Source organism: Osmia bicornis, chromosome 1 (assembly GCF_907164935.1).
Source record: "Osmia bicornis bicornis chromosome 1, iOsmBic2.1, whole genome shotgun sequence".
Taxonomy (NCBI): domain Eukaryota; kingdom Metazoa; phylum Arthropoda; class Insecta; order Hymenoptera; family Megachilidae; genus Osmia; species Osmia bicornis.
In genome coordinates, this window is record NC_060216.1 from 7,966,322 (window position 1) to 7,988,481 (window position 22,160).

Genomic DNA, 22,160 nt, shown 5'->3' on the forward strand with positions numbered 1-22,160 from the left:
CAGTTTACTTCTGCTACAATATATTACAATGTTCCAAGATATTACCTCGATGCTGGTCCCCGACGTACAAGAATTTTAAATAAAATAAATATTTAAAAAATAAAAAAATATTAAATTTCAATTCAGTAAATATGTATTATTACACGCACGTACACTCCGAGCGTATCGCAGCAGGTTCGTGGTGAAAAGGCACGTCTGCGCTGACATCAATGACACACGCTATACCCGTACTCCACTCGAGCGGTAAAACTGGTAGCGTGGGTTAGACAGTGTGCAGAAGCGGGAACCACGTCAGTTCACGGCGAGTACTCCGTGCGGGAGCTGCGCTCTCTTGGTGTTCTTACGCGGGGGTTGTACGTACGATTGTCCTGTAACGAATCAATCTCCAGATGCACAGAAGAGAAGCGAGAGCTTGTCAATTAAATATTCGACATTCAGTGAATTCAGTTTTACCAGAGACAGACGAAGACCGTTGAACGCAGAGAGATTCAGTCGGCAGATTAGGTTCAGGTAGGTCCTTCGAACGCTGACGAAGAACTCAACTTGGTTCACTCAAAGTTGAATCTTATTTTTCCTCGTGTTTTCTTTTATGAATGACAGTTGAAGAGTTTCCGACATCGGGCAGATTGTAACTTATCTACTCGTTTGTACGGAGCAAGCAAAATGTTTCCTGCAACAGAAAAATGTTGATTTGAATATTAGTACAAGGATTATTAAATTTTGTTATGAAGGAATGTAAAGTAAAATTTTTTTTTTAGTGAAAGATTCTGTGAAGAATTTAGTTGTTTGTTAAAATTGTTTGGCTTCAGTTGTTTAGTAGTTGCTTCTGTCATTTGTTTGTTAAAATCATTTCGTTAATTATTCATTCGTTTAGTGAATAGAATTTTCAAGGAGGATGATGCGATAGAGAGCACTGTTTAAAATACTTTACCAATCTGGATTGTAAATACTTTCTAAAGTGGTAATGGCATTTATATGCTCTAATAATTGTTTCCTAGACAGGATAGGTTCTTGGAGTAAGCAAATTGGAATAGGATATCATTAACTGTCATTTCACTCATTTGAATACCGGATTTTGGATTTCAAAGATTAAGGACATCATTTGAATAAATGAAGTGTAAAGATGTCAAACGACTTTTCGATTACTGCTAAAATGACACTCCTTGTTTTGCATTTTGATTTTCTACGAGTCATCGGAGGCTCGTCCATTATTAATCAACCGATCATTCGTGTAACAATTAAACAACGCTGTACCGTAAAATGTAGAGGATATTCTAATGTCCGAGGGTGTGGACTGATGCAAATAGAATAAATGAATATGATTGGACGCAGTCGCGGCTGTATTCTAATTACGAACCGCTAATCATATGTTCTCGTAAATCTCGCGTCACAGGATCGTTTTTTTCTCGTTTCACGCGTAAATAAAAAATTAGCAAACGTAATTGCGAATCCATTCCAGAATTATCGCCAAGCCTCTCAATCACGTGTTTGCCACTTTGATGTGTCTTCAAATATTCTTTTAATTAACAACAGTAAATTCTCCACTTCTTTTCTTATAATCAGTGGTTTACATTACGTGCGCCAAATTGTTAATTACTTAGTAAATTATAAATTTCTTTCTTTGTAATAATCACGACATAATGTTAATTGGTCTGTACAGTATTTTTATTCTACAGTTTATGTTTGAAAGTAATATCAAGGATAAACCTCTGTTTACAAACGATACATTGAAATGTATCGTTAGTCCATAATAAGAGAATATTGATTTATCGTTGAAAAAATTGTTGTTAATACTGTGACAACCGTCTCACGTACTCGTGACTTAGACACGTAGATTTTTACATTATTATTATCTACTGTACAATATACGAATTATATTTTGAAAAATGGTAATTTTGCAGCATACAGAATAGAAATTAAGAAATCTAAATTCATCAATAGTCATATTTTATTATAAATAGGAAAATAAATATAAAAATTACAATTGTCACAGATAATATGAAATATGCGACTATTAAAATGTTAATTACCTTTTCAATTGTCGTTAGATTTGAATCCGTTGTAATATAGTCAATGTTACTTTCTGTTTACGAATTCGAGCACGAAAGTCACACCACGTGTTGGTCTCTTCACATTGATGGGAATATATCTATGAGATATTTGAAATTTTTCAAAACAATACCTCGCATCAGCAATAATTATTTCTTCAAAAGAACAAAAATTTTGAATTACCAATGCATATAAGATCTTTTCCCATTATTGACTTTTAATAACAATTGGTTATTATCTTCACGGAAGATCATAATTAATTAAGGTATTAACGTTGTGTTATTTTAATCTCCGTTTAATAACCATGTTGCGCATTATTGTGAACAAATCGCTGACCGCGTGATAAGTAAAGTAAATTTGATCTTGTTATTATCAGCTAATCGCGTCCGCTTCGAAGCAAGAAATTTCAAAATGAAGTTAGACCCGGTACGATAATTTAATTATGCTGACAACCAACGTCATTGTTGAGCATGCTACAACCTGTAAATCATTCTTTTTTTTACGGTTCATTAGAACGCACGACGTCTTTAATAATAGCATTTTGCGTACACTATGATGCCATTGCTTTCTTACAGATATTTTTATAGCAGAACGATATGCATAGAAATAAAATGCATTACCCGTTTCTATAATGAAATTCGAAAATCTAGGCAATTGGAACGAAAAACTTTGTGCAGAACGCGAGAACTACTCGCAGAATCGCGAAAGGCCATTCACTATTTCACAATTTCTACTCCGTAATACAAGACCGCCTTGTACATACAACGATTCATACTCCGTATCAACCTTTTACTTAACCCCGTTTGAATGATTCAAAAAAACGATCCACGTATATAAGTTGATAAACGTGTTCATCTCGAACCGTGTTCATCGCGGACTTTCATTTCGAAACCTTTCTCCTTTCCTTAATCTTGTTCCAGTTTCGTTGAACTACGATAAAATTTATTCGGGCGTAGACCCTTTACGCTATTCTGAGTTGAAACCTGATGCCTCGAGTCTTTAAGCAATTGTTCGGACTGTTTTAATGCGACCGAACAGCTTTCTAATGTTTTGTTTAACCCTTTCGCTCTAGTTACCTTTGCGGGAAACTGCGCTTGTAGGATTTTATATTGAATTATCTAATTCGCTGTTCAAACGCGAATAAAATAATAATAATATAAATTTACAATTGCAATTTTTCCATTTTGTATCTCAGGAAATTATTATACTTATGATTCAAATATCTCAACCTCTTTTACTTATTGTATTACATCTTCCTTTTATTTTTAAATTCAATTATCATCATTTCAGTATGTTAGTCTTTTGGAAATTTCATCAGTGTTTAAACATCATTATCACTTACATCTAGATAAATTTCAAAGCAATTTCATAACGGAGTATGTTTATGATACCACCGCTTTAATCTTAGGTAATTCCAAATCGCGCCTGATTATTTGCTTTGCCATTTTAATATTTGGTGTAGGTAGCTGAAGGATGACAAATAGACGTTAAAATTTTATAGGAATTCAGCGTATTGACGAGGAACGTTTACTCGATACCTAATACATACTTTCTGAGTAAACAATTTTCGTTTAGTATGGTTCTATATTCAAATTTCATGTATAAAGAATGAAGGTCGTGAAAACGTACGGATTGTCTCGCCACAGGTGGCGTCAGCAAAATTGTCCGAACTCTTCAAGTATACTAATGTCGTTCGTAAACAGCAATTAAGAAGTATATGCATATTGCAATATTCAGAAAAAGAAACGTAGAAACGATTGAGCCAGCCTTATCACTCGTATATTTCAAGGGGCGTCAATTGTTATTACCTGTTCTTATCTTTATCAAGCATTAGCAGAATTATTGCCTCAGATTTGAAATATTTGCTGAAATTTAAACAAAGGTAATTCATTTGAATACGTTACGGGAAGTACAGTATTTTTATAGGATGTCGAAGCATTTCTTCAGTCTACGTCCGCAAAATTTTCCGTTTCGAGATAACGCGTTTTATTTTTCAATGCTGTGCACGACAGAGACGAGACGCATCGTTTCCGACATTGTGCATTCAATGAACAATGTCTTCGTTTCGAGTTTCTGAAGCGAGAAAAGCGATGAGATTTTATTGGAAACGGGGAAACGTATCTGTGATGATGCTTCAATCGCCGTGGAAATTGTTGATGATCAAGATTATAATTTCAATTTGATCAAACAATAACACGTTGACTTACATGGCATAGATAGTCATATCTAATAAAATACACGATAAAATGGATTATTATAGATATTAAATATAAATTGTTTTTTACAATTCTACAATCTACACTTTTACATAATTAGCATAATTTTAACGATGTCTACAACTATTTGTTTTGAATACTATTAAAATTTTGCTAACTATTAAAATATTAATGTTTAATTATTTTTATTATCGTGTGTCATACTAACGATAAGAATAGTTAATTTTATTCTGGTAGATTCAATTGTAATCTTAAATATTTTCAACCCCGTACCCTAAAGATACTTTATCACTTGTTTTCGTAAGCATATAACGAGAAAATCCAATTTATTGAAAATGAAGATCTTTCTAAAAATTTTCTGTAAAAAGAATTTCTACTAGTTTAAATCGAAATTGTTCTGTCATGGTCATCACCATGATTCAAGATCACTTCTGGATCACTCGAAAACGTTGATTGGCATAAACTCTACACCGCTCTCGTTGCCTTTATTGCTTATGTTGAGTCTATGAAGTAATGATAATACAGAGATATCAGTGACGCAAACTCATTCCTCGCCACCACCAGCGTATACACGAATAGGCGTCATTTTTCATCTCTTCTTTTCGTTCATTGGCGTAATATCACTCGTATGAAACTATAAATCATTTATTGATGATTCGTGATTAATCTACGAATCATCAAGATTCATTCTGCAAAGGCATCGTGTCATATGATATCGTGATTCAACCGTGTTTGTTGCATTTTTCTTTAATTTTATCGATCATTAACTGTTTTTTTCTGCGCATTCCTTCCTCGAGTTTCTAAGATGCTTCGATGATTGCAAGAAACACGTACGGCTTAGTATCCATGACCTCAGTGAGTAGATGAGTAACGAGACGATAATCTAATGTTATGCCAGTTGCTTCGTAGAAAAGGGTGGCGTGATGGATTATTATTTGGCTTTGAAGCACGTAGGTCGATGTCGATGGCTGATCAATGAAGAATCATTGCTCATCTTCTGTAAATGATCATTATTAGTACCTTTCATTCTGGTTATTTTACTGGGAGTTAATGTGTTTCATTTATTATAGCATAGAGAAAGTGATAATGCCAGCATCAAATTTCTATTCCCAATTTTTGCTATAAAAAAAAATTTTACTCAACTACTACAGCAATTTTTAATATCTAAAATTTTTAGAATTATGCAAAATTATGTAAATTAAGCAACATTCATATCATGCAAAGTTGAAAACTTTCCCCTATTAATGGTTTTCAGAACTTTTTTTGATTTTGTTCTCTAACGATCTGATTAGTGGTTGCTGATAACAAAAACGAAATGAAAGGAAAGTTCTGAACAATATTAATATTACTGTGAATGTGTATATTATTACATCACATTGTGCATGAAATAATAAACTATGTGCATCTCGACGCGATAAAACACGTAAATCTCGGTGTTCTTGAAGATTCAGGATTGAGTTAAACTGATGATTCAGCAACGGCATTCTTATTAACGCACAGTATTCGGAAAGAAATCGTGACTTACTTTAATCTCTTATTTATAGAATTTCAACCAGTTTAGAAGTAATTTCGACGGCTGTAAAATTATATTTCATAATACTTCAAAGAAGATAAAAAATTCTTCGATATTATCGTCAGCATTAAATTTAGCTTCGTTTATGGTACCAATAATGATACACCTTGCGAGCTATTTTATAATAAAATAACAGTCGTAACCAACACATTAATGTCAGCAAATTTTGTCGTAATCTTCAACATACAACGTTGATGAAATGTAATATTCTTTCAAGGTGGTCTACTTTTGGTAGTCTTACAGGATTACTTGATTAAATGAAAGAATATTAACTGTACTTCATTGTTGTACATACAAATGTCCTGATAAAGTTATTAACGACAAAAGTTTTTAACAACACTTTAAATTATAAATTTATCATTGAATAATTTTTCTCTGAGTACTTCAGCTAGCAAAACTTTAAATACGAGTGTCTATAGTTCGAAACTTTGTTTCGTCAAGGACAGACTCGTTTGAATAATTTTTAAAAACGTCGCGTTCTAACGATACATTAACCATTAACAAATAATTCAAATCGAAATTCAAAAAACTCATTGCAATTCTGAAAAACGTTGCCCAAATGGATCGTCCAAATAATTACAAATACGAGCAAGACTGTTCATTGCGAGAAAATTCTGCCATCAACGAGTGCATTGAAATCGGTAAAGAGCATGAACTACTTCCCATTTAATGGGCCATTAGCTTTCAACCGTTTCTCGAGTAAAGTTGATCGTTTACTTATCTGCTATTCAGCGGCGTTTAGCGGCGCAAGGTGCGAAATTGGGTTAAGGTTAAGCCATGTAACCGGCCACTGTAACCATGTAACAGTTGCACAGCCGGATTGACGCAACGACAGTCAGTATCGCCGCTTGAAAATTGGAGGGAACCCGACAGCTTATATATAATGTATGACGGTGGGAAGGTGCGTATTAAATAGAAGAAAAGTGCCAAACGACACGCACGGTAACGTGTTCGCGACACACGCGACAGAGCACGCGAATCGATTTCCCGTTGGCGAAGCTCGTGTTTCCTAGACCGCAAGTCGTGCAAGGAAAGAAAATAATTTTTCTTTTTTAAGAATGGCGCACGTGAGGTAGGCTCGTTCCCTGACATTCCTGCACGTTCTTTTGAAATAATAGTAAGTGTTTCGTCGCGAATGCGAATACTCGTTTCTAGCATCAGGAGATCGTTTGGGATGAAAGAATGACCGTACTTTGTTTTTGCGAGTAACTGTGTTTCTACCTCCTTCGAGAATATTGATTTGCTTATACTGGTCGTGATTCAGAATACGACGGATTTTTATAGGAGGAATATTATAGGAGTTGATAGAGGAGAATTTAGATCTTTTTTTTTTTAATCAAAAAATAAATCATTACTGAACTGAAGTTTAGATAGGTACATATGCAACTTTTCATTGTAGCACTAATTGCATACATTAACACGTGGATGCCAGAAGTAGAAACGGACGTGTGTAGTACGACAAGGTATAATTACAATTACTCAGAGTACAATCGTTTCATTTTTCAATTTTAAACTTCCACTTGCGTAATTAATATAGCGTTAGTGCTATTTATAATTTTCTTCCGGTATTTCCCACGGTATTATAATGCATTTACCCAACGTTGTATATTCATAATATTTTGCCGCATCTTTTGTAGCTGTAATGCTTTTTTAATTACTGAGTTGATTACGAATCGCAACTCTAATAAAAATTGCCAGAAGTTGATTTGAAATTTTATAAATGTTACAAATGTTTCACAAGCGTTTTCATAACTGTCATTACAGCACCTATGTAATTAAAAATCATAGGGGTTTATATTACTAGAATTTTCTTCGCAAAAAATCTAGAATGTCCAGTGATACAGTCACAGTAATTCATAATGTATATTTATGAAGTGGATTTAAACCGAAGGAAAAATATTTACCCTCGTAATAATTCCACGTACTCGATAATATGTAATAATAAAGTACGGCTTCGATCGCGCTATTACGTATGTGTATACATCTGATGTATTCGCATGAATTATTTGGAAACTGGAATTGTCGTGAATTTAATTGCTGCTTTATTTCATGTTACTGTTGTATCAGGTGATTAATAAGCAATATTTCCTTTTATGAGAGATTAAAAAGAAATATGAATTGCACGACGTACGGTCCGTCACGAAAGTCTGCGTCCATATTATTAAAAGGTCATTTTAATTAAAATAAATAATCAATTATATAAATGAACCTTTAGCAGAATGTACGAAGATTTTCAAAAATGACTGTATCAGAGTTTCGAGTGGAAATAAACGGGATATTATTTGATGGCATTTTGCAATGTTGTGAAGGAAAACTACTTGTAACAAAGAAATACTCTTGGAGGAGGACACTAATTCGATCTGCAGATCGTTGCATTTTACTCACGTTTCTCACGTCGGGAATCACGTTTCCCAAGTGGCACGTGTGTTATTGCGTACAGCTTCGCTACTTGAATAACGAACACCGTGAATTCTTTGATCCGTTGCGCGTTTGAAGTCTCCACAATTGATGGTCATCCTCGGATCATAAATAAGTCTAGTTTATCCGTCGCATTTATATTTAAAAAATATTTGAGAAAACCAGACCGACGGAAAGGCAACGCGACTGCTATAATTAGAATTCGTTACATATATTCTCCTCTGTACGATGTTTTCAGTCTTTTCTTTTTATTAGATTTGCATTTTATTATGGACTCGTGTAAAGTAGACGTGAAAGAAAAACATGCGAGGAGGAAAGACTATGCAAAGTGTCTTTCCGTTGAAAAAGAAATACTATGATATTAAATTGGTTAAAAGCAAAATAAGATTATGTAGAGGATGTTTCATAACAATTAGAATTCACTTTGCAGACGCATACAGAAGAACAATAAAAGAAGTTTATATAAATGCTTATTCCATTTCATTGAGGGGATTATAGTATCTATTTTTCTATTTCACTATTAATGATTAATCGAATTAGTTTAATTGATGTCATTACTGTTTAATATGGCTCTACTCCTACCCTTATCGTATCCGAAAAAAATGCAGATCACATATATAAATATGTACATACAAATATGAAAAATAGATACATGGTGGGGGTAATTACGTTTACCTTATGTTCACGTTGACGTTAGGTATAAATAGACCTTAATTCATAGTGCATTGAGAAGATTGCACAGTTTCGTTTTGAGATGCTTGACTCTGGTATACCAAAAACGACAGCTAACTATTAATCGATCAAAATTAACAAACACCGTATATTAGGGAGAGCCTTCGTGTCACCGGTTAGTTTGATCCAGGGTATGTACCGTTAAGCTCAGACTCAGTGGCTGTCTGATGGTGAGGCACCGTTATTAACGAAGCAGGTAAATTCTGAAATTTTCTGTTGATACACTGAATAAAAAACCGGTTATCAAAAATAGGGAAAGTTTTGCGCATATTATAAGCTCTAATTTCAGTTTTAATAATATTATTCCATTTCAAAAAACAGAGCTGACTTCCTTATCTCCCAGAATAATATAAAATTATTGATTCTTTTAAAAAAATATTATGGCTCTTTTGTGAATAAACTTTTTCCACATTTCTGCTAATCACAAAGATTAATTGTGTATTGGTTCATATCTTATGATATTTATCATAAAATCCTAAGGATTATTTAATGTCATTTTTTAGAATAATAGCTTACATAATTCAATCTTATCTCTGATGTATATTTTTTTATTTTTTTGAAAGCAATATAAAACTCTAACTAGCTCTATCTAATCTTATGAATGTTTATCTATTTTAATTATGGTATATAATAGCTATTGAAGCTTCAAATTGTGGATGCCTCAAATTTGAAATCCATGAAATTGAATTCAAGAAAATTTGAACGCACACACACGAAGTTAAGAAGTAGCAATGTAACGCGGCCACTCTGTATATTGTCATGGTTATTATAATTGCACTTCATTAATTTCAATCTATCATGACTACTTATGCATGGAATGATTACTCGAGGTTTTATCTTCCACTGCGGCTGGTAACGTGCCATTGTTTTGCCATCAACCAAACGACTAATAAAAATAAGGAATTTTTATATCAAATCGCGTTCACACGTTATTCATTGACGCCTTGTATCGTTCCTATGATAATTCCAAGTTCTTCTAAGTGGTGTAAATATTATTGCTACGTTTATGAATAACGTAGATGCGTGTTACTTTGCGGTAAAAAATGAGAAAACCCAATGAGGAACATAATATAAGTAGGTAAATCTCCCTAGGCTCTTCTCAGTCTCTTTTTAAATTTTGCCAAGATTGAAATCTAATGATGAGAATCTTTTTTTCCTACCTTTCCATTTAATCACGAAAAGTCTAATGTTCGTCCTAAAAGCACTTGCATTATATTTTATCACAAGAATTTTCGAATAAACGACAATAAAAATAATCTATAAAACAAGTTTATCAAGAGGTGATATCGCAATTTCCGTGAACTCGATGCATATCACCAGGATTAATTTTGAATGATATGCATCCGTTTTTAGATGCGCGAGATAAAATGTCAAAAACTTTTGAAAGAGTAATTTCTGAACTGCGCATAATAGATCTATCATGATAAGCATATATTTACACGTAATCTTTCACAATTGTTGTCTTGGCTTTAAACTGTTTTTCCCGCTTTCTTTGTGACATCTCAATATTTCTATCGCGAATTTTTCTGCGAGTAATATCGACTGGAGTACTTGTTAAATCTGAGGCGCACCCTTCTCTCGTTATCTTTGACCGGTTCAATCATACAATATTTGCTTTCGATTTTATTTCCAGCCTGTTTTATTAAACTGATAACCAGTTTATGTAAATTTTGATAAGTTATTTAAGGAAACAAATATATAATTTTATCTTGCAATTTATATACAATCTGAGAGTCACCCTCTGCTCGTTATCTCTATTCCTTGCAATAATTGAATATTTTACGTATTTTTCATATGTCATTTCAAAGATATCTTGCAATTTGAACAATTTGAAGGCTATCGACATGGTTGTCAATTTCTGAATCAGCGAATCGATTTCAAAAAACAAACCTACCAATATTGAAATATATTTCCGATGAATCATGCACTCCTTTCGATTAACCTTTACGTATTCACCGGAAAAAAACGTTGTAATCTGAAAGACAACAAATCGAGGAGGAATCTTGTATATTTTTCCAAGTCTAAACACACTGAAAATATTTCCTGAAACCTCCGAAAACATAGCAAAGATTAATTAACATTTTTTTCCGGTTGCTGAAAAATCGCCGACAGGCTTACGTTGGCACGAAAATAACGGTTCGGCAGGAAAGATAAAGCGCGACAGAAAAGTTGTCTGATTACCTCGTACGCGATTCTACTCTTGGGAATATTCACACGTACAGTATTTTTCTCATTGTTCGAATGCAACCGTAACGAGTATTACATACGTGCAATTAAACAAAAAAATACCGAATGGTTATTCCTCTATCGTGAGTATTCTTTCAGCAATGAAAGAAACGGCACTTGTCAAGCGCAGTTTCATGAAATGTTAATCGATAAAGACAAGATTATAATTAACATCGGCTCGGCGATGTTCTGACAGTGTTTTGCAAGTATAAGCAATAGATTGCATGCTGATCACGGTAGGTTTTGCATTTTGAAATGGATAACAGTCTTTCAATGTTCAATATTGATAAGTATCAGGAAGTAAACGCTAACGGTTGTTAAGAAGAATAGATATAATTGTTTCCTTGAATAGATGTTTACCTTAACCTTCGCTATTCAAGTATCAATACGTTGAATTTTCATAATTACGTAAGAAAAAAAGCAATGAAGTTGCATATTTTAGAATGAATCTATATACGGATGGTATATGTATTTAACTGTTACGTTTGTTCTTATTTCTGTCACGAGTTAATTGCAATCTTTAGCTGCAATTTTTTGTAAAGAAGAGCTGTAATTACAAGTCCGTTGCAAATAGTTTAAAGCAGGTATATTATACAGTGAAGTATACTAGAATGAATGTATGTAATTGATTCTAGAATCGAGAATGCCTTTAGTTATAGCATTTAAATATCAATAATATAGCAGATTCGCATTATCGGTTAGTGGTTACCCTTTACCAAAGAAATAAAAGCGAGATGGAAGTATCAGTGAAATGTCCAACAATATTTTCTTCTGTTCGTGATGATTAATTTTCTGAATGAAATTATTGAAATATTTTCATATCTCTCGGCACTTACTATCACTATGACTTCAATGTACTATAGAATTGCAATAACATTTATTCATAAACTAGAGCTTTAATTAAACAGCCTTCAAGTGTCATTCCGCATTTAGATTTTCCTCGTCAAAATAGAATTTTCCATACATTTCAATTTTATTTTACTCTTTCTCTAACATCTTCCCTTTCCAATTTTCTCATCACGATTCTGTGCGAATCACAGAGCGTCTGATATCTCCGCTTCCACTCCGCGACGTTGTTTCTTACATCACTCGTGTAAATCAGAATTAATTTCGCTCGTCCACGCTGCTGTCTAAGCTTCAGCACGTGCAAACGTGAAAAAATTGCACGAGATAGGCGGCCAATTGCATTCAGCACACGTGCAAACAAGTCGGTTTTACGTGCATTGCGCGTGTGTTTAAGTAAACATATTTGTGACGGGGGAACGATGAGTTTCAGAAATACCACCCGTTATCTTTATGATTCCTGTCCCGTTATCAGATGTAATCCAGAGTATAAAGATGTAACTCTGTGTGCCGCGGATAGATACGTCTGTATTTTAGTCGTCCGGGAAACGTGACACATTCAAAGTACGAACTATCGAGTGTACAAGTGTCATTAGGATATGGACGAGATCAATGGTAATTCCTCGGTTCATCTTTCATTAAGATCGTAATTAACACGCGATCGAACACGGTTAATCGTGATGTATCGCAATTACTGTAAAACTGTATAATAAAAACCGTAGGAGGTGATTGAAGTTGACGAGTGCCATCTTAATCGTTGATCGAGGTCTTGATTTCGCCATGTACTTTGTCATAATTATATTGAATCAACTCGTTTCATAAAATATAGATTCTGAATTCATGGGAATTAAGGTAACTAAGATGTTTTTCTAGGGTGGGTCAGGTCCCTTAGCTTTAGCGACAGTGTCAAATATTAGAATTTGGAAATTTTTGAATTCTGGAATTAAGAAATTTTAGAACCCTAATCTTTTGAAATTTCAAAATCTTGAACTTAGGATAGGAAGTATCTTAGCTTTGCCAATAGTGTAAAATGTTAGAATTAAAAAGTTTTTAAAACCCAAATTTTTGGAGTTTAAAGATTTTAAACTTAGGATCTTAGAATCATAGAATAATGTTATAGGAAGTTATATTCCGCTGTTTTTCATTCTTTGATAACACAGGATGTTTCATTTTTTTTAAGCGATATTTAATAATCTATGACCATGGACTGGTTAACACGGGCAGCTATAATGCCTCGGGCAAAGTCTGTGTTTCTTTCAAATCGAATGTAATTTTCACATGCAAATTTCTTCATGTAAACACATTCTTACAACGAGGTCATATGTATTAACGTCAAAAACTGAACTTTCACTGTTTTCAATTATTCTTCATTTTTAATTTCGTACAAAAATATGTCATGTATGTATCGATTCTCATAAAATCGCATAGAATTTAATGTTGCTCAAGCAAGAATTAATTTTACACACATGTGGTTCTTCGATTCTCCATATTAGCACAGTTGAAGAAATTGCAAATGATACTTCTAATTGGTTTCATTGATTTCGTGCATATGGTATTAAAAATAGCGTTGCGTGATATTTTAATCCTCGGCACTCGTATTTTTACAGCACACGGCGTATTTATGTTGTCCAAGATATTTTTATACGCCACTTATCCGCAATTGCACGTGCAAATCTCAAGTTTCTCGTGAACAAACAGTGACTGGTACCTATCGCAGGACGCTGTCCTCTTTCGCAAACGGACGTATTAATATTTCATCGTTTCTTACTTTTAAAATAGCATGCGATGGGAGACAGATAGGACTGACATCGGTCGATCGCGCGATTACCGATGTCAGGATGGTCTACCTTTGCGGTATACTCATTCTCGCGTAGCCTACTTTTCTTACTGCCGAACGAATATTTATAGACTTTTACTCGGTGGGAGCATAATATTTCTTTCGAATTGAAAACAAACGTTGTTGATCGATTTATATATCTGTGTATTTTACGTTCCTCTCGTTGATTGTGCTCGTCGCCGCTGGACGTCGAAGTTTGTTTGTAAATCGTCTGTAATTAACTCTCGAATCTTTTACTTGGAACATCATGAATTCGTATGCTATCGTATACTATGAATTTCCCATTACACAAGTATAAAACATTCGTACGAAACGCGATTAAATGAAAATTATAATGGAATAACATCATGAAAGACAGCGCCATTGATTGCTAACTTACACTTGATGCGAGAAGACGACCACATCGCTCGATCTACTTAGAAGAGCCTGGCCACAGGCTTCGTCTCGAAATGATTATATCGATCCACTTATTTATCAAATCAAATAATTGTTATTATTGATTTTGATAAGGTTTAGAATAAATTATTGCACATATTTATTATCACACATAGCTAATTTCGAATAGTATGAAACCAAACTGCTTTATTCCAAATATTTTAACGACACTAATTATCTTTCGCCTATCTCTATGAAATTATAATAGGCGTTTTATTTTTAATCAGAGATATTTGAATAATTTAAGATGCTAAAGTTGGCTAAAATTGTTTCCAGACACTGAAAAGTTATTAAAATTGAGGAAAACTGGTTGGACTATAAATAATATCCTCGATATTTTGATCAGATAGTAGATAATAAATGTCCACGTAGCTAAAATAAACACATGTTCTACCAGATATCTTTTCCTTGGAAACTATTATTTATTATTCGTGCGTTATTCTCGATTTCATTCTGTGTCACATCTAATACCACCCAATGGTAAATTACTTTGTTCGACTAACCCACTTTTGCAAATGGATTTCGTCCTTTTTATTATCAAAGATATGGGCACATTAATGACCTAACGTCGTTAATATTCATCAAGTACCATTCCACTTCTGAGTGAAACTTAATGCTTTTAAACATCCACGTATCAGTCTGTGTTATATATCGTGAAAAAAATTTTAATGCCTTTATAAAAAGATTTCTTTCTCTATATCATTGCCACTTAAATATGGTATAATCTAAGAAAGATAACGAGCATGAATTTCAGTTACATTATTTTATAGAAAAAGAAGCCTTTTTAGAACGATAGCGTTCTATATCAAGTATAATTTAAATAATTTTCACTGCACCACCTAAAATGTTCATTTCGATTCACTGCAATTTTTTCCGTGTAACGTTTCTAAGAAAAGAGCACGTAATCGCGTTCACGCGATTTCTGCTAGAAAATTCTGCAAACGCTCGAAGCAGATATAACGCAAGTTCAGAGTTCTCCTCGCGTGTCATCGTACATCGCGCGAATCGATACCGTGCAGTTCGGAATAAAATACGTGGCAATATCCTTACCGCGGTTATATATAGTTGCATTTTCTAAAACTAGCCAATACCATGAATAGCCGTTTCCTACGCGTACGTCAATTTAATCATCAGGCGGAAGCCGCAAATTGTCTAAAAATAGGCCTTGATTGTACCTACAGGTGTATGTTATCAGAAGAGATATTATTGAAAATTGAGAAGCAATCATTTTTCTTAGATGATACTTCTGGTATACGTTATGACAATTATATTATTAAGATATTATTCAGCTGGAATCGCGTCAATCCCAGGAAACTCCCGATTTTCCATGGAATTTTTCCTCCACTCTTACCTGTACGTATTTAACAGCTCGCATGCACCAGACGTCTCATTAATTCCTTGATCGTCGTACTGCAAGTGTTCTAATAGGAATAACTAAGAATACGATTATTTGATTTTTAATTAAATTCTTGAATCATTAAGTCAGAATGGAATATTTTGCAATAATTTGCCCACTAACCTGTAAGTTTTAATTCTTTGCCGTTCCGTTTCCATAATCACCCATAATTGCTTAAACATTTTTTTTAACTTTGTCTTCTATCAATTATTTAATTATATTGAATTCATATTAACGTGACTCGTGTGGCATTTAATGGAACTTCTTCAAAACTAACACTAACAATGAAAGTTCGATGAAATAAAGTTGCAACATTGTTCTTCATTTATGATTTCAGCAATGTCCTTGGAGGAATCGAGGCGTTCACAACGACCGTACAGGTACGGGATGGTTCTCCTTTGCGTCGGGGCGCTGATAAACTGGTTGGGCCTGGCGGAGAATTACGTTGAACCGGTACGATATGTCGGTGTTGCTTGCATAATCGCTGGAGCTCTTCTAATATGTGCTGCAATGTGTTGTTGGCTGCATGCACCACCAAGTGGGGCAACCATGCATACACAACACACGAACCATCCGATCACAGCAGAGGTAAGTCTTCGTTTAATTTTTTTTTTTTTTTTTTCTAAGCTCTGGCAACGGTAAATAGTTCGCTGATGGTGTCGCAGACCGATAAGACAGGTGCATCGTCCAATGGCATCAATACGCGTTCTGCACCCTGCAAAAAGATATTATTTTTTTAACTATGTTCCACCAATTTGATCTTCCTGAAATTTTTACAAATAATATTTACGTAGCAAGGTGTTATTCTAAATATTTTTCGTGGCTGTCACTTAAGGGTTGTTTGCACAAATCACCCCCAAAATTAAATTACTTTTTTTCTAATATCAATAATATTACTATTTGCTTTTTGACTCATTCAAATATTTTAAATAGTTATCGAGAAAAAGCATTTTAAAGTTAAGGGTTGTTATCTTTGTGTTACTTATATAAGAGTGAGAGTTTAATCTGTATTCTATACAAAATAGACTTTTAAGTGGGATTATGCAACGATATATCTGCGATATAGAAGTTAATAGCTAGATACCAGGTGACGTGCGAAAATTTTCTGAAATTCAATCTTTAATATCGGAGAGGAAAGTTAAACTGAAGAGTATGTCGTCAAAGAGGAAGATGATACGAGAAATATAGATAATAGCATACAGGCTTAGCTGATGTTTTCGCGGAAGATGCAATTAATCCGTGTTTTATATGAAGAATAAAATTAGAGGGAGTTATTGGGATTATCCGTCGCTTAGTTATGTAGGGAATTTAAAAGGAATGAGTAAACAAATGTTTTCTAAAATTACTTCCTTATTGTTTACTCGCGTCAGGGAAAAATATTAAGTGTACAAATTAATTGGATTCCTTTAAAATTACTCCTTCCTAATTGCTACTTCAATTTGAATATTTTTCCATTCTATGTATAAATGCGATATAGTGCTGATAAACGCTGTGCGAATACCATTGACGATAACGATTGTTTCAATAATAATCGGAGTGACTATGACTTTTGAAAAATAAGTTTCCAGTTGAAATTTCTTTGCTAAAAAAATAATCTGTTTGAAAAATTGATAATCAGGAAATGATAAGTTCAGCAAGTAAGATAGATGTCATAAAATTTCGTATTGAAATGTTTGTAATCTCAAAACAATCATTTCTCAGTCTGATATAAAAACAGTCAAATTTTTCGTTTGTCATGCGGGTATTTATTTTTTGATAGTATCTTGCGGCGTTCATAATGATATACTGATACAAATAAATAATGATACCTGTATTTGGTGTTACATTTAATTCGTTTTTAAATTAAAAATGATTGGAATAATATTTTGCAATCATATCTTTTATTTTATAAATACCTTAAGCAGCATTATTACTCAATTTGGAATTGTGCAATGATGCAAATCATTTTTATCTTCATTAACGTTAATAGTACCCTAATATGTATATCATTACTGAAGGTATAATTATTTCGTGTTTTAATTAAAGTTTTCAATCTATATTACCAGGGTAATTTATGATATCATTTGTCGATGACATCCATCTCAGTTAACATATTAATTTTTAATACAATTATAAGAAACTTTGAAGTAAAAATTTTCATTAATGCTGTTCTATAATTAGAAGCTCGTATAACCGCTTTTCTCAGAACAACCTATAACAACTACTAAAACTAATTAAAGTAAGTGACTTTATTCTACCTGTTAAAGCATTTACCTTCCCGACAAAATGCAGCAAACATTCGCCTCGGTTTAAGGGTTTCCAAACGTTCTTCTTGATTGAAGCCTCGAGGATTGTAGCATTTTTAGATCGATCCAGGTCAACCCCGTTTTATAGACCGCAAACCCTACAGTATGCTGTTACATATGTATACTACGCGGCCGCAATTACCGGCATTTGTAAACATGCTGTCAGATGAAAATAATATACCTCGATCAGTATCAGTTTCTGGTAGATCTTCGTTGCCGTATAAAGATTTCCAGTAAAAGTGCATCCTGTAATTAAAAGAAAAAGAGGTATTAGAATAAGGAATATAGAAAAATGGTAATTTTGTGTAATTAAGCATTGGAATTCAATTTCTTTTCGATTTGCTTTTGAAACTTAAAGTTCACGAGGTACTCAATGTATCAATGACATCAAAGGATTAACACAAAAACGTTGGATCAATGAAATCACCGAATCTCATGATTCATCGTTCCAGTGGTACCAGATATGTTGCATCATGTCGTGGTTTTTTCACGGATATCCTGGGCCTGGTAGATCAAGCTCCTGATTATCTACGAGCATTATGGCACGTTTTCTCTCATCTTCCTGCGATTCTATCGCATTCCGATTCGCAAAGTACACCTTTGTTCTTTCTTCATTAGATGTACGTATGCTTGTATCGTGCCTAGACAAACGAAAGCTGTCACCCTGTTATTTTTCTTTTTTTCTCTAAAATTATACGTAGGCGTAGTGTAGAGACGCGACTTAGAATAGCAAACGTTCCTCTTTTCGTAGCGTGCATGAAAATAATAGAAATACAAAGGTCTGTCTGCGACTCGGTGCATAAAGCAGGTCGCTGGTAGTTACAATGCACTTATCTATTCGCGAAAGGATATTCACCCGGAAGTACGTATCTATATTTATCGGTAACCATCCTCTGCTACATCTTTACGTACCAGAGTCGCAATTGACACGTATGCAAGGGCAGGATATAGCATGCTAATTTTAGTTTTTAAGTCGCGTAGAAATCGGTATCTACAATTGTATACTATTGTAGGATTAGAAAGAATAGGGTATATATTGTGATGTTATGGAATACCAAGGGTATAGCTTTGTAATTAGATACTTGCCTGTGGACTCTTATGCATTTATAGCATATTAGAGTGTGTAAAAAAGAAATTAACCATATGGTACATATACAGGGTGTCCCGTGTTACTGGGTCAAGTTACATCTCTAAAATAGTCCAAGTGGAATTGTCTATCGTGCTATACATCAATCGAAGCGTACTTTTATTCTCTTTAAACAAATATCAAGGTCCTTGGGTCGAAAAATAAATGGCTAAAAAGATATCTTAGGGAGAGACCGCTAGTCCCTTCCTGTCTCTCCCTAAGATATCTTCTAAACTAATGAATTTTTTACCCAAGTGCTTGAATACTCTTTTGTAGAGAATAACGAGACGCAGGATTTGACGTCAAGCAAAATCCAAAATTTTCAAAAAAAATTTTCAAATTGATGGAGCTTTTGTCTGTCCCTAAGATATCTTTTGAATTAGCTAATTTTCGATCCAAGTACCTTAATCATTTTGTGCACAGAATAAAAATATGCAGTGAATAACATCAAGGGAAGTATGAAATTTCAAAAAAAGGTTTTTAGATTGGAATGGAAAGCTTCCGATTTCATAATCTGCACAGTAATGCCGCAAAAAGTAATGACAAATTTGGTCAAAAGAACGAGCGCTGGCTCTTAGTCATTCACCTTGCGAATCAATCGGTCGAAACTATTATGCAATTTTCTGCGAAACTTTCTTTGTAGCCTCGAACGAGCTATTTTCAGTATTCGTATTTCTCGTGAGTAACCCCCTGGCAAACGCACCCTTTCGTGACTTCGATATCACCAGCTACAACGTTACTAAAGAGCGGGGGGCGAACACGTAGGTAGATATCTATAGACGACCCACGATATATATAGAAGATTAACCATTTCGGGGTTAATATCCTTATGGTTGATCGTAATGCGACGGTGAAGTAGTACGATAAAAGTGGGCACGTAAGTGGTCGCTTTAAAAATCAGACAAAAATCGATTTCCCGTTGTTCCTTTAATGAGGATGTAGCATTAAGTTTCACTGTTATCCTCTACCTTCGTGTCCGATAATTCAGACAATAATTCTTTTGGTTACAGATCGAACGTCCGATTCACGTAATTTCCATCGAGGAACCATCTAGTGGATCCAGACAGAAACCGCCAGACTACGAAGCGGTCACGGATGCGCCACCCAGCTACGATGACGCTATCAAGTTAAATCCTAGTCACCTACTTAGGCTTAACAGCAACAACACCACGTTATCGCTGCCAACTGTGCACAACATGATTCCTAGAACCGTGGAAATTGTTTCTAGGGAGCCGACACCGTCACCACCGCCACCGTATGCGAGGTAACATTTTCATTCGTTTGCTATTTTCTTTCGCGATGAATGAAATTTTGATCGTCACTGTGACGTAGGATAGTTCTTGGTAGAAGTATAAAAAGAATATTGGTCGACTTTAGGGTTTCGTATCGTTCGTGAGAAACGTTGGATCTGGCCTCGAGTCGCCAGATCATGATGGAGGCGTTAAGGAAACATGCAACACCCTAACGTAGGAGAAATTCTGACGTGTTTCATTCTATCGAGTATCACGTCATGGATTGGTTTATAGACTTCTATGACGTCAGGTCATGCTATAGATAAGATGATAGCTTGAATTCAATGCATTGGCTAGAGTAGTGTATATGTGTAGGAAGACATATTGGAACTTTGATTATGAAGGGTACCATTTATTAATTTTCAAAAGGCTCTCAATAATGATATTTAATTTTCTTTTCTATCTTTTCTAATTGCCTGTAATCTCCAAAGTGCCGTTTGCTAATATAATTTTCTATTTTATTCCAGGTGAGATCCTCGGTATTGGCAATCATGATCGCAACAAGGAAGTTTGCGGCGTGCTGATGTTTCAGCGTATTGCAACATAAGTAAATACCAAGCAAGTACAAAAAACATGATGTGGGTGAAACGACTTCGTCGTTTCTTTTGGTTGCCATGAAATGGCCAACGATGGAATTGAGCAGAAAGAGCAGGACAAGAATTTTCTCGTCTAAATAGACTAAAAAACATTTGTGTTCAAAGAATCGAACTGATCCGAGAAGGACTTTTTAGTCACCGAATATACATGTCCAATCGCACGATCGAAACGAAGAGTATGCAGCGTTAAAAGTAAGTTTGTTGATGGGTGATAAGCTTAAGAGGTAGATAACGAATTTGATAAGAAATCGAAGATGGAAGGAGATGAAAGGGAACAAGATGAACATGGTGCCTTCTATATAGAGCTTTGAGCAACGAGCCTAACATCGAAATACTCACGATAAGGAGTTCCAGAACTGTCGACAATTGAAACGAAGCTTATCGATAAATCCGTATGGCACACGATTATCGATTTCGTTTGGCTAATTTAGAGCGAGTCTAAAATAGCAAATACGAGTCACCGATAAACGGACACATGATGTATATTATTTTGCCTTTGACAGTGCAAAATAATTTCTGTGTTTGTATGCGTTCTAAGCGGATTCCTGATGAATTTAAGAAGATCTTGAAGGGAGGGAAATAAGCGGAAGAAGATATATAAGATTCCTAAGAATCGGAATTGAATACCTTCCGAGTGTCATCGCTTAAACAATCGTGCAGCTTATTAGAAGAGATACCTTTGTTTGCCATATGATTTCGATGATTATCATTTTACACGTGTACATACCGCATGCGAAACTTATTCGCACGTCCATTTTATTGTGATATATACGATGATGCAGGTATTATATTGATACGTCACCGTCGAGTACGACGTCGCTTTCTGAAATAAGACTTTTTTTATAATGAAAATGCAAATAAAATAATAGGCATCTTTTAAATTTGTCTAGATTCTTTTACCCTACCTTTTTCATCAACATAATGATTTTATAAGAGTTATCTTGAAATATTAGTGAAGGATGGTTTTCGTATAAAAATTACCTCACAGTCATTCAAATTTCAAAGAAATTGTAATGTCACCAAGTACTAGATAATCAAATGGCTCGAAAATAAATTATTCTTTGAAAATTAATTCCAGAGGAACGAAAGCAAGCCAAGATTGTTAATTAAATTCAATTCAAAAGATAATCATCAGA

The 22,160-nt window shown here is 34.3% G+C and overlaps 1 protein-coding gene across 2 annotated transcripts; it reads left to right on the plus strand.

Annotated features, from left to right (window-relative positions):
• The first annotated feature begins 253 nt into the window (after positions 1–253).
• On the plus strand, positions 254–21,905 carry LOC114882890. 2 transcript variants are annotated; one of them, XM_029200052.2, is made up of 4 exons: positions 254–510; positions 16,063–16,313; positions 20,147–20,400; positions 20,896–21,905. In XM_029200052.2, exons 2-4 carry the CDS (start codon positions 16,065–16,067, stop codon positions 20,897–20,899), a joined length of 507 nt encoding a protein of 168 aa, XP_029055885.1. In that variant the 5' UTR covers positions 254–510; positions 16,063–16,064; the 3' UTR covers positions 20,900–21,905. The 2 variants fall into 2 exon arrangements, with proteins under 2 accessions (XP_029055885.1, XP_029055884.1); XM_029200051.2 differs by lacking the exon at positions 254–510 and adding an exon at positions 12,564–12,672.
• The last annotated feature ends 255 nt before the right edge of the window (positions 21,906–22,160 follow it).

Excerpts from the sequence above, each read along its gene's own strand:
- LOC114882890 (XM_029200051.2), top strand. Across the intron at positions 16,314-20,146 it reads ACCATCCGATCACAGCAGAG|ATCGAACGTCCGATTCACGT; the intron begins GTAAGTCTTCGT and ends TTTTGGTTACAG.